The sequence below is a fragment of the Python bivittatus genome, unplaced genomic scaffold (genome assembly GCF_059951505.1).
Source record: "Python bivittatus isolate LINGU-HERP-01145 unplaced genomic scaffold, Pbiv_v1 ctg000690_np1212, whole genome shotgun sequence".
NCBI classification, from domain to species: Eukaryota; Metazoa; Chordata; class Lepidosauria; order Squamata; family Pythonidae; genus Python; species Python bivittatus.
Genome location: NW_028277096.1, coordinates 16176059 through 16192118, shown reverse-complemented (window position 1 = coordinate 16192118; position 16060 = coordinate 16176059). Strand labels below are relative to the sequence as shown.

General features: G+C 43.1%; 1 protein-coding gene across 11 annotated transcripts in view; it reads left to right on the top strand.

The window, feature by feature from the left end:
* SGSM2 (small G protein signaling modulator 2) overlaps positions 1-16060 on the top strand; it is a 131640-nt gene that overhangs the window by 68237 nt on the left and 47343 nt on the right. For 10 of the 11 annotated variants that reach the window (XR_015798157.1, XR_015798158.1, XM_088152240.1 and 7 more), the window contains exons 3-6: positions 2746-2908; positions 8185-8346; positions 13592-13659; positions 15230-15375. Coding sequence is in view for 9 of the 11 variants with exons in the window: in XM_088152240.1 (XP_088008366.1) it covers positions 2746-2908; positions 8185-8346; positions 13592-13659; positions 15230-15375 (539 nt within the window). In the remaining 2 variants the exon portion in view is untranslated. Of the gene's footprint in view, positions 1-2745; positions 2909-6678; positions 6769-8184; positions 8347-13591; positions 13660-15229; positions 15376-16060 lie in introns of all 11 variants that reach the window. The other variant, XM_088152246.1, reaches the window with a different exon arrangement.

Here is a 16060-nt window from a genome sequence, read left to right as displayed (position 1 = left end):
ATCTGTCACCCAGAATCTCATCCTTCCTCCTCACTGCTTAGTGGTGCTCCCTTCAGCTTGCTGTGCAGAACAGTTGAATCCTACCTTTTCTCATTTTTCATAGAGACAAAATAATCCTTCACCCAGATATCTTGTTTTCCCCAAAGGCATTCTCTGCCTTCCATTTAGGATAAGACATTATACTTCCTAACTTTTTCCTAATCTTTCAACGCTGACTTGGAGATAAATTCATATCCTCAATGTTAGAAGAGCACTTGCTTTCTGTTTCAACTGGATAGCTTCATTTCAAATGGACCAGTGTTTGTTTCGGACCTGTGAAGGCCCAGCCAAGGAGTTGAGTCTTTCTCCTCTGTGTTTTTCCAAGGAGATAGCTATGGGGCTCAACTTTGTTTTAAACTAACTAAGCAATCATGCCTTCTCCAGATCCACAGCCATTCTGTATGAACTACAGCTACATCTGTAGCCAAACTATGCAGGATGTCCCTATTAGAATTACAGGTCCAACCTTACAATTTTATCCAGCATTATTCATCTGGAATTCTGCTCTTAAGGGGACACAGTCCTTGGAAGAACGGTTCTTTTTGTGGTCACCCAATGAGCTCCAGATCCTCCTCCAGGTAATAAACTAGCTACTGACCTAAGTGAGTAAATCATAGAGACCATGAGGAAGAACTGGCTACTTAACCGTAATTGGAATTCTTTGAAGAATCATCTCTGAATTCCTACAAACCTTCCTACCCTACTTGGTGCTGAATAATCTCAACATTTCTTTTGAGATCACCTGTGTTGGTCTCAGGAGCTGAAGAAATTTGATGGGAGCTGTGCTTTGTTGACACACAGGGCAGGGCTTCTGTCACATTCTATAAACTTTAGTTTTCAAATGGCCTCTGCACAAGGTTGTCATCCTGATTATGAATTCATTGATGAACTTAAATTGTAGATGAACAACCAGGCTTTATTGAAAAACTATAATTGACTGTGGTCATACAACATGATAAGCCTTAAATGTATGGTTTACAAATCAGAATGGTTGGTTTCATATTAAGCAAAAACCAAATAATTTAGAGATGACTTCATGTGATGTTTAATTCAGTCTCAGTGTTTCTCATCTGCAGATTAGGAATATTAATTTGTTGCTGTGAGAATTTGGGATGTGACCATGCGTTCCAAGACTCATCAAGTTCGTAAGCTATTTTTTATCTTTATTGGCATTCATGGAAATAAAGTATACTTCCAGATGCATCTTTACACATATTGCAAGTGTCTGTGAGGCTCAGCATAGGACAGTGGAAGAACTTCTCTGGGGCAAGTGAGTCCTTGGATTAACTCTTTGATTCTGTGCCATTTTAGAGATTTTTGTTGGCATTCCTAATATTTGGTGACCTAGAGGCATGTATGTATGTATGTGTTAGATTTATATCCTGCCTTTTGTATAGGACAGGGTTTCTCAACCTTGGCAACTTTAAGATGTGTGGACTTCAACTCCCAGAATTCCCCAGCCGGCTGGGGAATTCTGGGAGTTGAAATCCACACATCTTAAAGTTGCCAAGGTTGAGAAACCCTGGTATAGGAGCTCAAGACAGCCTACATCACGCTTCCTTTTTTTCACTTGTATCTGCAGGTCTTAAGATATGTAACGGGAAAATGGTTCCATCTTTAGAGCTGCCGTTTTGCCCCCAGATCTTGTCTCTTTTGTTTAGTTATTAGATTTATCTCCTGCTTTCATCTGACTGCTCAAGGCAATATTCATAATACTCTCTCTTCCTATTTTTACCCATAATAGCAAGCCTATGTGGTAGGTTGGGCTAAGAGACAAGGATTGGCCCACGTCATCCAGAGTGTTCCTGTGGCTGAAGGTGGACTTGAATCTAGTTCTCCCCACGGCTAGTCCAACTGGTTCACCACTACACCATACTGGGTCTTGGAGTGAAAGAGAGGGACGTGGCCTAAACTCACCCAATGAGCTTCTGTGGCTGAGGGAGGACTAGAACCTGGGTCTTCCTGTTTCTAACTCAACATTTTAACCACGATAGTACCTTGGCTATTTTCCCCTTCTGCCATTATCAGCTCCATTAGTAGACCATTACATTCTAGCAAACAAGTACCATATTCCACGAGGCTGAAATATCTGTCTGCTGCTGATCTAGGGTGTCTGTGCACAGTGAAAACTAAGTATTAGCCAAACTGAGAGCACCCTTCAGTGATCACATCCCTAATGTGGTATCTGGAGAACTAAGAGTGTGTCTTCTGACACTTTTATTATTTTTATTTATTTTTATTTCCAATTTAGTCACTGCCCATCTCACTCAACGAGCGACTCTAGGCGGTTTACAATAAATAAGAGTAAAAACCAATTTCTTGGTGGTCATCAAACTTCCCGTTACCTAATTTTAATTCTTCACTTTTTTTTTTTTTTTTGGAAAAATGAATGCGAAGTTAACAAAGTACCAGCCTCAAGCACAATCTGCATTGTTAGCTCTGCCTGTGGGCCTACCCGGTTAGAAAATAAAATGATGGGTGGCTACAGTCTTGATTGCCTTCTGTTGCATAGATGTTTTGTGATTGCAACAATTTTTGTTCATAACATAATCTCAATATTCCCAAAGGGCCCCCTGACCCAAAATAGTTGAGGACCCTGTTTTAAACCTCGCTATACTTCAACTTATTTTAAGATAATCCGTGTTTTTACTGTAAGAGACTAAAGCAGTATTGCTCACTGGCCCTGTATTCTGTTCTTTCTCCCAGGCGTGGTAGAAATTTGCCTTCTCCACATGCTCAAGCGTCGGGCGTCCGGCTTCTTGCGGACCGACAAGATCGCTGCACTTTTCACGAAGGTCGGCAAGACGTATGACGTGGCCGGTGAGATATGCAGAAAAGTGCAGGAGTTGCTGCAACAGGCTGAAGGCAGGTGAGGGTGACATTCATTCTTCTCGTGTGTCCCAGTGCTCAGCCAGAGGCCTCTGGGCTGCTCACGGTCAGGAGAGGAAACATCCCCCTCTTGGGTAGCAGGACTGGAGGAGACAACTATGCATCCTGCACTCTGGACAGCCACCATGGTTATTTTTAACAATATCCTGGAAGATGATTCCAGGATCAGAGCATTGTGGGGAGTGGCCCCCATGCTTCTTTGGGATCATCCAGTCCCCGGCCTCTTCTTCACAGCGCCCTGGAATCTAACTAAGGGAGATCTGGGAAACGGGAAGGTTGTTCCCCTAGCATTGTTGAGATAAGTCTTTCAAGTTGTATATGTGATGGAATGGAATTATGAAGGCCGGACTCGGGGAGAAAAACATTTTCTTTCATCTCCTGAGGCGCGAGGGAGAGATAAGAGGATGAGACTGGCACCTCCCTGAGGAATTCACAATGTTGTGGCTGGCATTACTTGGGAGCTGGGGTTTGAGTCTGGGAAGATTGATGTCAGGCCTAGCCCAAGGAACTCCAAGTGACCATGCAAATTCAGTCCAGCAATGTTTATTAGCTACAACCTCTAGCAAAAATCTTCCCAGACTGAAACCCCAGCTCCCAAGTAATGCCAGCCACAACATTGTGAATTCCTCAGGGAGGTGCCAGTCTCATCCTCTTATCTCTCCCTCACGCCTCAGGAGATGAAAGAAAATGTTTTTCTCCCCGAGTCCGGCCTTCATAATTCCATTCCATCACAGTATATGACCCTTGGGAGAGGCACTGTAGGGGAAAAGGAACCCATCTGAGCACTGTTAACTCAATGTAATGCTACCCAGTTGGTTTCCTTTCCTACTGTGTCTCATAAGGCTGGTGGTGGGCCTCCATGTTTGAGCTAATCTTCTTTCTATATCTTCCAGAGACTGTCAACCTTGGACAAAGTAGATCTCTAAGACATGCAGTCCAAATTGGTGCTTGAGTCTCTCTGACAAAAATAATGTGCTAGATCAGCAGATTAGTTTTGGTGCCCTCTGGATGTGTTGTACACCCCTTCCCATAAGCCCGCACCAACAAGTCCTTTGGTTGTGTGCATGTGGAAGGTTGGACAAACTAGATCAGTGTTTTTTAAACTTTATGATGTGGGGACATCTCCCAGAATTCCCTAGCCAGCATGCTTTAAGATGCGTGGATGTCAACTCTCAGAATTCCCCAGCCAGCATGCTGGCTGGGGAATTCTGGGAGTTGACGTCCACGCATCTTAAAGTAGCCAAGTTTGAAAAGCACTGTGGCAGATAGACACTTTTATTCTGGAGCATCTATTTCCTAAGCTTCAGGAAAAAATCATCAGGCCTCCGAGGTGAAAAAGGGTTTTTTAGATTAAAAATATCTCATATGGCCATTCTATTATTTAACCAACTGATTAAAGCATTAAAGCTGTCCTGCCTCTTATCTCAGAAAGGTGAAGTGCTTTGTACCTACCTTCAGACGTTTTTATCTGTTCTACAGTTATTCTGGTGTTCAGCCCTACAGATTCTGAGATTGAACCAGATGATGTTAACACAAATTAAGGGTGTCTTTGCCTCCCTCCCTCCAGTTTTGATTTATGTGTAGCTATAGAAGCAAGATCATTTATACCATTTTTTTTCTTTCCTATGTTTATACCTCTGGGATTTTTTCAATGGCAGCATGTAAGACTTTGTACTTGATTCTATGAATGGTCAGCTTTTTAAAATACCTCAAAGGAAACTCTGACCAAAAATACTGCCCAAGTTTAAGATGGGTTGAACTGATTTGTTGTCTTGGGTGCAAAGTCACTTTTTCCCTTACCCCCTGAGAGTAGCTGGGGGAAAGTGTGTGGATAGATAGTGGGGCATTTGAAACCTCTTTAAACGTACCAACTTTAGCATTCCTGAACGGGCTCCCATGGTGTACATGTGTATAAAGATAAATACAGGTAGTCCTCGCTTACTGACCATTTCTTTAGTGATCGTTCAAAGTTACGACAGTGCTGAAAAAATAACTTTATGGCCCATTTATGACCATTTACGACCTTTGTAGCGTCCCTCAGTTATGTGATCGCCATGATAGTCAGTACATGTTGGCCTGTGCCTGACCTGTGGTTGTTTTTCTTTTTCCCCCCTTGCAGAGCAGAGAGATTGGAGAGAAAGGGATTGCAAGAGAGTAAGCTGTTTGCTCTTCTACACATTGAAAGCAATGTGATTGTGCAGGCAGCAGGAATGGGTCAGACAAAGGAGAGATTGCCTATAGAAATCACTTGTTTTTTTCTCCCCACCCCCCTCGCAGAGCGGAGAGATTGGAGACAAAAGGATTTCAAGAGAGTAACCTGTTTCCATAGCAAGCCCGCAGCTGCCAGCCCCGATGTGTAAAAGACACTCGAGCTTTCCAAAGGGTGGGGGAGTGATTAGGAGGCAAACAAAAGCCAAAGGTGTGAAATTGAGTAGTTTTGTCTCTCCAGCTGGAAAGCACAGTCACGGCCACATGATTTCCCGCTTAGCAACCGCTTCGCTTAGCAGTGGAGTTGCCAGTCCCAGTTAGGGTGGTTAAGCAAGGACTACCTGTAGACTTGTTTGGTTTAGAAGATAGAAAGCTACCATCATGAGAACATAAGCAGTGCTCTACTGGATCAGACCCCTGGTCCATCTAGTACAGCAGTCATTCTCAAGTGGCCAAATAACTGCAGGAAGCCTGTTAGTCTCACAGTAGATGGCCTTTAAAGACAGTCCCACTGCCGTCAAGGTTAATAGCCATTGATCCCCATGACTTCCATGAATTGGTCCAACTGTTTTAAAGCCAGCCAAGCTGGTAGCCAGCACCACATCTCACAGAAGCAAATTCAAATCAGTTGGAGGAGGAAACTCTCAGGCTAGATCAGCCTTCTCCAACTTGGTGCCAGCAGGTGCATTGGGTTCCCAGCTGCCAGCATTCAATCAAAGGTAAAAACTCCTTTGAGTCAAGCTCAACTCCTGGTGATTTCTGGACGTGCCTATACAACTTTCTTGGGATAATCATGGTTTTCCTTTGCCTTCCTCCTGGATGCTTTTTTGACTTCCTATTCTAGCCTATAGTCTGAGATGTTTTTGGTGTCTCCCATCCAAGTACTGACTAGACCTGTCCCTGCTTAGCTTTTGGGGATCCATCAAAGCTGATGAGGGGCTGCCAGCTGCAATAGCTGTTAGTGATGAAAGGGTCTGAATTGCTCCTCACCTCTAACTGAAGGCTACAGCTCAGTAGAAGAGCCCTCGCTTTGTATCAAAGCCCCAAGACTGAATTCCCTGAATCTCCAGGTTAGGTTGGGAAGACTTGTCTTTTGCTGAAAACCTTACAGCAGAAGACAAGTCTTCCCAATCTAACCATCAAGCTCCAATCATGCTAAATAAATAAATAAATAAATAAATAAATAAATAAATAAATAGATTTAGACTTTTTGCACTTCTGGTGTAGACAATATGAGTTAGGTGAACCCTTAATCTGTTCTCAGCATAAGGTAGCTGCTTCTCATTTTGGGAATGGTTTTCTGACATGCCCCAAATCAGAAAGGATATTGATCTCTCTGAAAATGATGGGATGGTGTTCTCCTGTAAGTTTTTTTCCCCTCTCCTCAATTTAACAGGGAATCCCTTGGGGATCATGTTGTCCTTGCACACTTCTCCTATGTCTATTAAGTTGAGATCCCAAGTTATACCTGTGTACATCCTTCACCCATCCCCAGAAACAGCTTCAAAAGAGAACATGTCCATTTCTTCTTTTCCTTTGCAGATCATCTGTAAGAAACGGGGAGACTATAGGCAGGTGGTTCGGCTTTCCGACCGTGTTTCCGTCTCTGTTCAGGTCACTAGTTTACATTAAGTGAAAATCAGATGTACTAGAGAAAATAAGTTCTTTTTTTCCCCTTTTCACTACAGACTGGGAAATTCTAAGAGGGAGGAAATCATTTTCCAGCCATTTCTTTCTTTCCTCTTTCCCCAGTTTGCCATTTTGAACTAGCTTGTCCATGGCAGTTTGGGTGGTCAGGAACCACTTGGTGGAAAAATGTGGATTTTTTTTTCCTTAGTGACATTTCAGCATTTAAGTGGCCGAGCAAGTTGGCCGTGAAATGAGTTGGATGAACTCATGTTATTTCGCTGCCTTCCACAGCAACCCCCAATTCAAAGTGCCAAGAGGCAAAGTAGGTTTTTTGGCTGCTCTGAAAAGCCTCTTCCCTCTTCCACTCGGTTTTCCAGTTTCCAGTTTGCGGCTGGATTTCGCAGTGGTGCTGACAGGGCAAATAAATAAGTAAACCGCACACGAGGATAGCAACTGCCAAGGATGGAGAGGGATCGTGGTGAAGAGAGAGGAAATAAAACATTTACTCAGGCTGCCCTGTCTGGCAGGTTTTCTGCTTGGCAGGCAGGCACAACTGGAGTCACTCTGGGCAGTTTCTCATTACACATGTTGCAGATTACGTGGAGGAGAATTAATATTTTCTTGTGTATCTTTAATGTAAAAAGCATGATCTCCTTGGTTTTTGAATCAAGGCTGCAACCCAGCAGCAAAAAAGCTTTGAGACGGTGTAAAAGTACATGTACTTCTTGCCACTCGGCCTCAGTTGTTCAATTTTTTTTTATTCAACATCATGAAGGACTAGAAACTTGTGTACGCTCTTAACCCCAAGAAGAAAACAGAGACTGAAGTCAGTGTTCATACCCAGCCTGGCATTCACACACAGCTTGCTTGCAAGGGAGTACCACCAGCCTGCTGAAATAGTGCTGAATTGTCATCCAATACTTTATACTGTGAAAAGCCTTCTTAATGTTGATTTCAGACATGCATTCCCCTTCTTCCTGAGTGGTTTCTAGGAACTCAGTTTCTGCATTTTACACTTCACACATACTCACCCCAAATCTGAGGCCAGGGTTTCAGGGACAGATGGATGGATGGATAATATTTATACCCACTGTCTCAATCCAGCTGTGCTCTAGGCCAGTGTTTCTCAACCTCAGGAACTTTAAGATGTGTGGACTTCAACTCCCATAGCTGGCTGGGGAATTCTGGGAGTTGAAGTCCACACATCTTAAAGTTCCTGAGGTTGAGAAACACTGGCCTAGGCAGTTAAAAATGTGCCATGGGAAAAATAAAATGGAATAGACAATGACAGTATTGCAGCCTGCTTTGCAGTGGTAGAGACAGTGATGGGGCATCAGTGTTTGTGCTCTGCCAAGGATAAGGGCCTGTGTCTTGCAAATACAACCGTTGAGTTTGGATTCTGCTTTTCTTTCCCAACAGAAAGTACCAGCCAGCTGCCCAAGAATCCCTTAAGAGGCAAACGTCAACCACCAACAAGCCCCCTTCTTTGTCCCCGCAAGCCATCAAGCACATATGGGTGCGCACTGCCCTGATCGAGAGGGTGCTTGATAAAATTGTGCAGTACCTTGTGGATAACAATGGGTAAGAAGAACGCCAAAGTTTGGTTTTTTGGTTTGTTTTGTTTAAAGGGCTTTTGCATGGGGTAGGGAACTTTTTCCCTCCCCTTTGTTGTTGTTGTTCAGTCGTGCCCGACTCTTCGTGACCCCATGAACCATATTGCACCAGGCCTTCCTGTCCTTCACTGCCTCCCTGAGTTTGCTCAGTTTCATGCTCATTGCTTCAGTGATGCCATCTAACCATCTCATCCTCTGCCGCCCCCTTCTCCTTTGGCCCTCAATCTTTCCCAGCATCAGGGTCTTTTCCAAAGAGTCCTCTCTTCACATTAGGTGACCAAAGTATCTGAGCTTGAGCTTCAGTATCAATCCTTCCAATGAGCAATCAGGGTTGATTTCCTTTAGGATTGACTGGTTTGACCTCCTAGCAGTCCAGGGGACTCTTAAGAGTCTAATTTTAATGCCGTGATAGCTCAGGGGTTGAATTTGAGAGTGGAAAAGCCACATCCCTGAAAGGAATGGAAAAAACGGTAGAAAGGGTGGAAAAATGATCTGAGCCTAATCATAAATCAGTGGCCGGCAATACTTTCAGGATGCAATTGCCGAACATTCATGAAAACCTTTTAGAGATTTTGCTTCCTAGGTTTCAAGCCGGCACATTCACATCTCATGCAGTGTCTGTCGGAATGGTACATTCAGTCCAACTTTCAGAGCAGAGAGTTATGGATGTTACATTATGTCATGTCCCCGTGTGCAAGGTTTTTACATGACTTCTGTCCTGTCTCCGGGGAGTGTGGGGTGGAGTTTCTCTATTTTTACATAGTGTATGTCCCGTGTGGTGTTTTTACTTACATTGACCACCAGGAGGTGACTAGTTTCATCCTCTATTGCAGTGTTGTCCAAACTTGGCCACTTTAAGATGAGTGGACTTCAACTCCCAGAATTCCCCAGCCAGCATGGCTGGCTGGGGAATTCTGGGAGTTGAAGTCCACTCATCTTAAAGTGGCCAAGTTTGGACAACACTGTTCTATTGGGACTCATCAGACATATATAGCCAAGACCTTTTTATGGAACTCAAACCATCTACCGGGGTTTGAACTCATGGAGCGGTGCTCTTAGATGACTATGTAGACTGAATTCGCTTTAAGAGCTATCCATGCAGCGTTGCTGTTCTCTTCTGAACTTTCACTCCGTTTCAGAATTTGTGATCTCACAAGATTTCTCCTATTTAAGTTTCCCTTTCAAAATATTAAAACAAAAGGATTAGGAGATGTTATCTGTAAATGCTGCGGTCATCAGGGAACTGGCCCGCATTTTTTGGGGTGACTTCTACCTCAAATAGTGGCACAAACGGACCAGTGGTTTGGCTTAATGTACCAGTATAAAAAAGTAAAATCCCCTCTAAATTGAACTCAATTGTTGGTGACTTCAGTGGACACATCCATGCAGTCTTCTTGGTAGTGTTGCACAAGTGGTCTTCCCTGCCTTCTTCTACAATATTTTTTTGCTCCCCAGACTAGCAGTTGCTTTGGGTAGTCTCACATCTAAGTAGTAACCAGGGCTGGCCCAACTTCTTAGATCAGCCAAGGTCACACCGGAGATGACACCTGCTGAGACTGGCTTATATTGATAGTTGAATGGCAGGGCACCAGTTTTGGATGGAGAAAGACCTGGTTTAAATTTCAGCATCTTCACTTAAAAGGGGTTTCGTAGCAAGTGAGGGAAGGGGATCTTGTGCAATCCATAGCATCCCCCATGGGCTTGGGTTTGATTTCCGCCCAGGGAGGCCTGAACAGGTAACCCCTGTCTTCTCTTGGAAGTGGGCAGCTGTTCCTGGCTAGGGGAACATCATCAGCTTTACCAGAAGATCGCAGATGCTGATGGACAAAGCCAGGGCTTGGAGCTCCGGCCCCATCTAGAGGTGAAATGGTGCTACTTCTGTTTTAGGGACTTGGGGGTTAGGGTCAGATGCTGTGCTAAGAATGCTTTTGGCATGCTTTATATGGGAACCCAGCCACAGTGGTACATGGTAAGCCATGTTTGAAGAAAGCAGGACTGTTAGGCAGTGTGAGAGCCCAACTGGAATCCCAACTTTCTCTGGGAGTTCAAAGCAGTGTGCGTCGGGGGAATTCTGGGAGTTGAAGTCCACACGGTTTAAAGCTGCTGAGATTGAAAAACACTGGATTAGGTTTAGATTTAGATTTAGGATGGGAAGACTGAAGCCCTGGATCTGCATACAACATAAAAACATTTTTGTATCACCAAAGTCTACTCAGTCAGAAAGCTGAGCTCAGCTTGTGGCGGCTTCATGAACACACCCAAGTAATTGTCAACGGCTTGGAAGTGGTTTGCCAGTGTCTTTTTTTGAGATGTTTTTTCAACGTCCCAATCTAGCCCATATCTTTGGGATCTAGTGGTTTGTCATCTGAGCATGAAGTAGGCGTGACTCTGCTTAGTTTCGGAGTCCAAAGGAAATCAACCAGGTGATGTAATGGCATGTGGGAATGACCTTGGGAGAGAGAAGGAAGAGCCACAGCCTAGACAATGGTCTGATAAGAGAAATTTGAGTCTGAAGGAGGGGCAGAGTGGAGAAAATGTCTCAGAAGGGATTCTCCTTAGTTTTCATATTGTAATGGTATGTGGAAAAGACCTTGGGAGATGGGGCAAAGAGACATTGCCAAGGGAATGATCAGATAAGAGACAGCATAGCCCACAGCTGGATAGTGGGTGGGGCAAGAGGCTCAGAAGGGACCCTCCCTAGTTTCTTGGGCTATAAAGGAGATGGGGGAGAATTACACTTTCAGACTTGCAAGATTTTGTCAATGTAGCTTTACAGTGAAGTAGCATTAATTCAACTGGTAGTGTTTCCTCTCTGGTTTGCCCCACAAGGCCAACAGGTAATGCCACCAGCTAAAAGCACTCAGACTACATTGACCATTTTTAATGTCCTTTTAAAGGTGGAAAGCACACACATACTATAGTTTAAGCCTTAAAACATACAATGAAACCAATCCCAGCTTTAAAAAATCCTTAGAAAATCCCAGCTCTGCTCAATTTTGCCATGAGACTCCCTGCTGCAGTCTCTCCCCCCCACCCCCCGCAAACTGGTTTAGAAAGACATATAGGCACTTTTCTCTGATTATTAAATGACCAGGTTCAAGAGCATCTTTAAGTTTCAACTCAGGTTTACAAAACAATTGTTTTGTCATAATGCATTGTGCTAAACTAATAAACCATATTATGGTTTAATGTAGTAGCCTAGTTCACACAAGATGCTAAGACAAGGATTGGGTTCCTACAGCGTGCTATGTGTCAGGTTTAGCCCAAAGAACTCCAAGAGACAGTGCAAAATCAGTTCAGCTATGTTTATTAGCTACAACCTCTAGCAAGAATCTTCCCAGACTGAAACCCCAGATCCCAAGCCAGGCAGCCACAACACCGTGAATTCCTCAGGGAGGTGCCAGCCTCATCCTCTTGTGGTTCCCACGCTTTGTCGGTGAGCTAAGAAAATGCTTATCTCCCCGAGCCTGGCCTTCATAATTTCATTCCATCACACTAAGTCAGCAATTATCCAAACCCGTTTTAGTCTGGTCTAGTATGTTGGTATGTTCTTGTGTCATTTCTCGCTTAGAGAACATGAAATGATTTCTTTTCACTCTCATCATATCCCATGGAACATTTAATAGGTGCGGACTTTGAGACCAAATTTGGCTTGAAGGTATCTGCTCCAACATGGACTGGTGGGCCCTTTGTTCATATTTACTGACTGCAAAGCAATGATTCCCAAAGACTGGGGCCTTGCCTTAATAGTCCCCATTTGTAAAAAATCAACAATTGGAACCTGCCAGTCAATTACCAATCCCTCAGCATCATCAGAAGATATATGCCAAGCATCTTGCTGTTAAGCTCTTGGATTGGATGGACTCAGACAACATATTGGCTGAGGAGCATATTGGATTTAGGACAGTGTTTTTCAAAGTTGGCAACTTCAACTCCACACATCTTACAGTTGCCAAGTTTGAAAAACACTGATTTATAACAAGCTGTTCATCTTTGACCATGCTTTAATCCTACAACATCTGGCAGAAAAGTCTACTTCCAAACCAGACCACATTTCTCAGACTGTATCTCAAACACAGCTCTTTACCGTGGAGTTGGCATCAGTACGATTGAGAACAACGCCTGGTTAGGCATCTCCACATATTGGGCCAAAATATATTTTGCCCCATCTCAATTCTCATGGACATTTTTGTGTCATCCTGGGCCAAAGTAATAGGCAAAAAATCAGAGCTCCTTTTGATTTTCACTAACCCAACTCTGCACGTTCGGGTACAAGCAAGCAATATTTAATGTTGAGGCAGTGGATTAAAGACATTGACACCCAGTTAGAGCTGGCATCTCTTCCCAAGGATATGCTCCTGACTGGCTCATTCACCACCCCACCCCTAGACCTGCTAGATATCTAGCATCTCCTTGGTTTGATTTGATGACCTTCCTCCTGCTGTCCTAGAAGGGAGATACAAAGATATTCCATTTTGCCCCTGCAGTGAAGGAATTACTAAAACTGTAATAACACATTTTATTGGACAGGTAGGTTGCGATTAGTGCAACTTCGAATAGTGCAATATTTGATTTAGGGCGAATTATCAATGGATACCAGGTTGCATTTAATGTGACCCAAAATTCAGTGAATGTGAGGCTAGCACACGTGCAATTGAGGCTAGTGCATGCACAGCTGTGGTTGGAGGTTTAGACACTGCTAATCTTCGTGTGTGAAAAATGGAGAGAAGGGAGATTCCATCAGAGGAAAACAGTACACATTTAAAAAAGAAGAGGCTCATTACTACATTAGAACAAAAATTTGATATAACTGAACGACGGCAAATTTCTTGATCGTGCCAATCAATTTTACTTACAATTTTTACTCTCGGATATCTGTGACTCTGTTACTCTACCTATAACTAAATTCTGCTGCATTGTAGATAAAATGCAGAGCTGGTAGGCTGATAAATCCAGTTAATTTTACAATTTGTTCTTTTTTGTATGAAACCAGTTTTTTTGCTATTGAGCATTATCCCTTTCACACACATACACATACGTAAATGTCAAGGTTAAAATAAAAGAAGGGCAAGCCAGCATTATGGCCATTTTAACTTTTGCTCCATTCAAAATGTGGCCTTAAAAATAATATTACCTCCACACATCACAAAATGTCTTGTGTTCACATTTTTCCTTTCTTTTTTTAACTGATTGTGGGGATTGGTTTCTTCTAGCAAATACTATGAGAAGGAGGCATTATTGGCAGATCCAGTATGTGGACCCATCTTGGCCTGTCTTCTAGGTAAGCATCTTTCCTGAGTGTAACTTCTGTGCAATTTTGAAGAACTTGGCTCCCCATGTCATTTTTCAAAGATGTTTGCACAAAAGAAAATGTGAGTCCCAAATGTAATACAGTTGCACCAGAGGAATTGGGGGATGAGGTGGGGTGGGAATTGGTATGATTAAGCCAAAAGTTCTTTCTCAGAGTCCCCTGTTTTGTAAGATTATGAAAGCTTCAGAATATAAGACATTAGAAAGCTTTTGGTGAATATAAGGTGTAACTGTTCAATAGAAGGATTTAAACACATTAATTCATTCATTGCATTCGTACACCAGCTTTTTCCTGGAAGTTCAAAGGGTTCATAGAGGTCCTCCCTAATTTTATCTCCAACACAAATCTGTGAGATTGGACTGAAAGAGATTTTAATTGGCCCAGAGTCACCCCAGTGAGCTGTGTGCTTGGATGGGATTTGAAGATAGGTCTCTCCAACCCAAATCCACCACTTTTACACTATACTGTCTCTCTATATCACCCAAAGAGGAGAATTAAACTAGAGATGCACTACAACTTCCTGCTCCTCCTCTTCTTCTCCCACAGAACTTGTGGGTTTCACTTATCCATGGGGACAGATCAGAGAAACATCTGGATTTGACATTTAGAAAAACAGACAATCAATCCGTGTTGTTTCCAGCATTTTGAGGTTGAACCTGAACGCATCACTCCACCAAGTAGAGCCTAGTTTCAAGGTCCACTGTATCTAAGATAGGCAATGTTGGGAGATCTGTAGCCTTACAGGTGTTGCTGATCTGCAGCTTCTAGAATCTTTCATCAGTAGCTGTGGTGGTTGAATTGTAGTTCTCTGGCTTGAAAATCAGCCAGCTTTCCCCCAGCACCATGCCCACAGGGAGATAAAATTAGTTAGTATAGAATTCTGGGCATTTTCTTAAGCTTAGTAAACTTACAGCCCTAATAAAAATTTTGTAGTTTTATTTATGCTCAGCTTCCCAGCTGTTCACCACTTTTACTACGCTGCTGCTGCTGCTGCTGAGCAAATTCATAGCTAGTCAAGTCAACGTTTTTATTTGGAAAGATGGTGGGTGCCATTTTGTTGTTCACAGGATCGTCTCTAGTAGGGACCAAGATGGCCTTCCCTCCTCTGCTATAGACAAAAGCAGACCATTCTCGAAAGAAAATGGCTGCTATAAGAGACACAGGCCTGGCTGCAGAACATTTTGCTGACATTCCCAGATCTGGTATCTGAAGTGAGCACTTTCTTCTACCTAATGACAGGGTCAACCCTGGCCTTCCAACTCAGGAGAAAAAAAGGCAAAATCTATTTATAATTTAAACCAGTGTTTCTCACCTGTAGCAACATTAAGATGTGTGGATTTCAACTCCCAGAATTCCCCAGCCAGAATTCTGGGACTTGAAGTCCACACACCTTAAAGTTGCCGAGGTTGAGAAACACTGATTTAAACAAATGATTGTTTACTTGAGGACTGCCCAACAGATCTCAATTTTTAGGCCTCTTTGGTGGAAGAGAAGCATGTGGCTCCCTTTCCCAATTCCATTTTCTCTCTCCTTTTGTCAGTTGGACCTTGTGCCCTGGATTACACCAAGCTGAAAACAGCTGATCACTTTTGGACAGACCCCTCAGCAGATGAGTTGGTCCAAAGGCATCGGATTCATGGGACCCATAGTCGCCAAGACTCTCCCTCTAAACGGCCAGCGCTAGGAGTAGGTGATTTCTTCTCTTTAATGTTCCTCTAGTTTCTTTTTAAAGTATTTTGTAATACTTGTACATACTGCTTTTCACCTCTCGTGTTTCAGAACATTTTGTGGTAGCAGCATGACTTTATATGGACATCTTTCTTCAGAATATCAGGTGCTGGGAACAGACAGTGGAGGAGGAGTACAAACCATTCCAAACTCAAACCGGTTTGAATTCAAACACCCCGTTTTGATCAGACACAGGCTCTCTTGATCATTTTGGAAGTGTTCTGAACTCAAAACAGCTCTGTTTTGAGTTCAGAATACTCCCAGAGTGATAGGAACAGCCTGTATTGTGCTCAAAAGAGCTGTTTTGCATTCTGAATGGAATGCATTCTATTCCATCTTGAGTTTGAATTGTTTTACACAGCTCTGCTAGTGGGATTGCCAGGATCACATGTTGCAAACCAGGATACTGAATTAGATGGCCAGTTCTGACCTCTGTTACTTGAACATAGCATTGTAATATAATTTATCTTTCGATTCTCAATATAGCATGGATAGGTAGATTGGTTCTCTGAATTTTGCTGAACTAAAATTCTTAGCATCTCTTGGTGTCTGCATCTGCTGGGACTTGTAGTTCAGTATCCTCTGAAACCTACAAGTACCCCATTTCTGTAAAAAGGGGAGTGACTGATGGAAAAACAAGAAC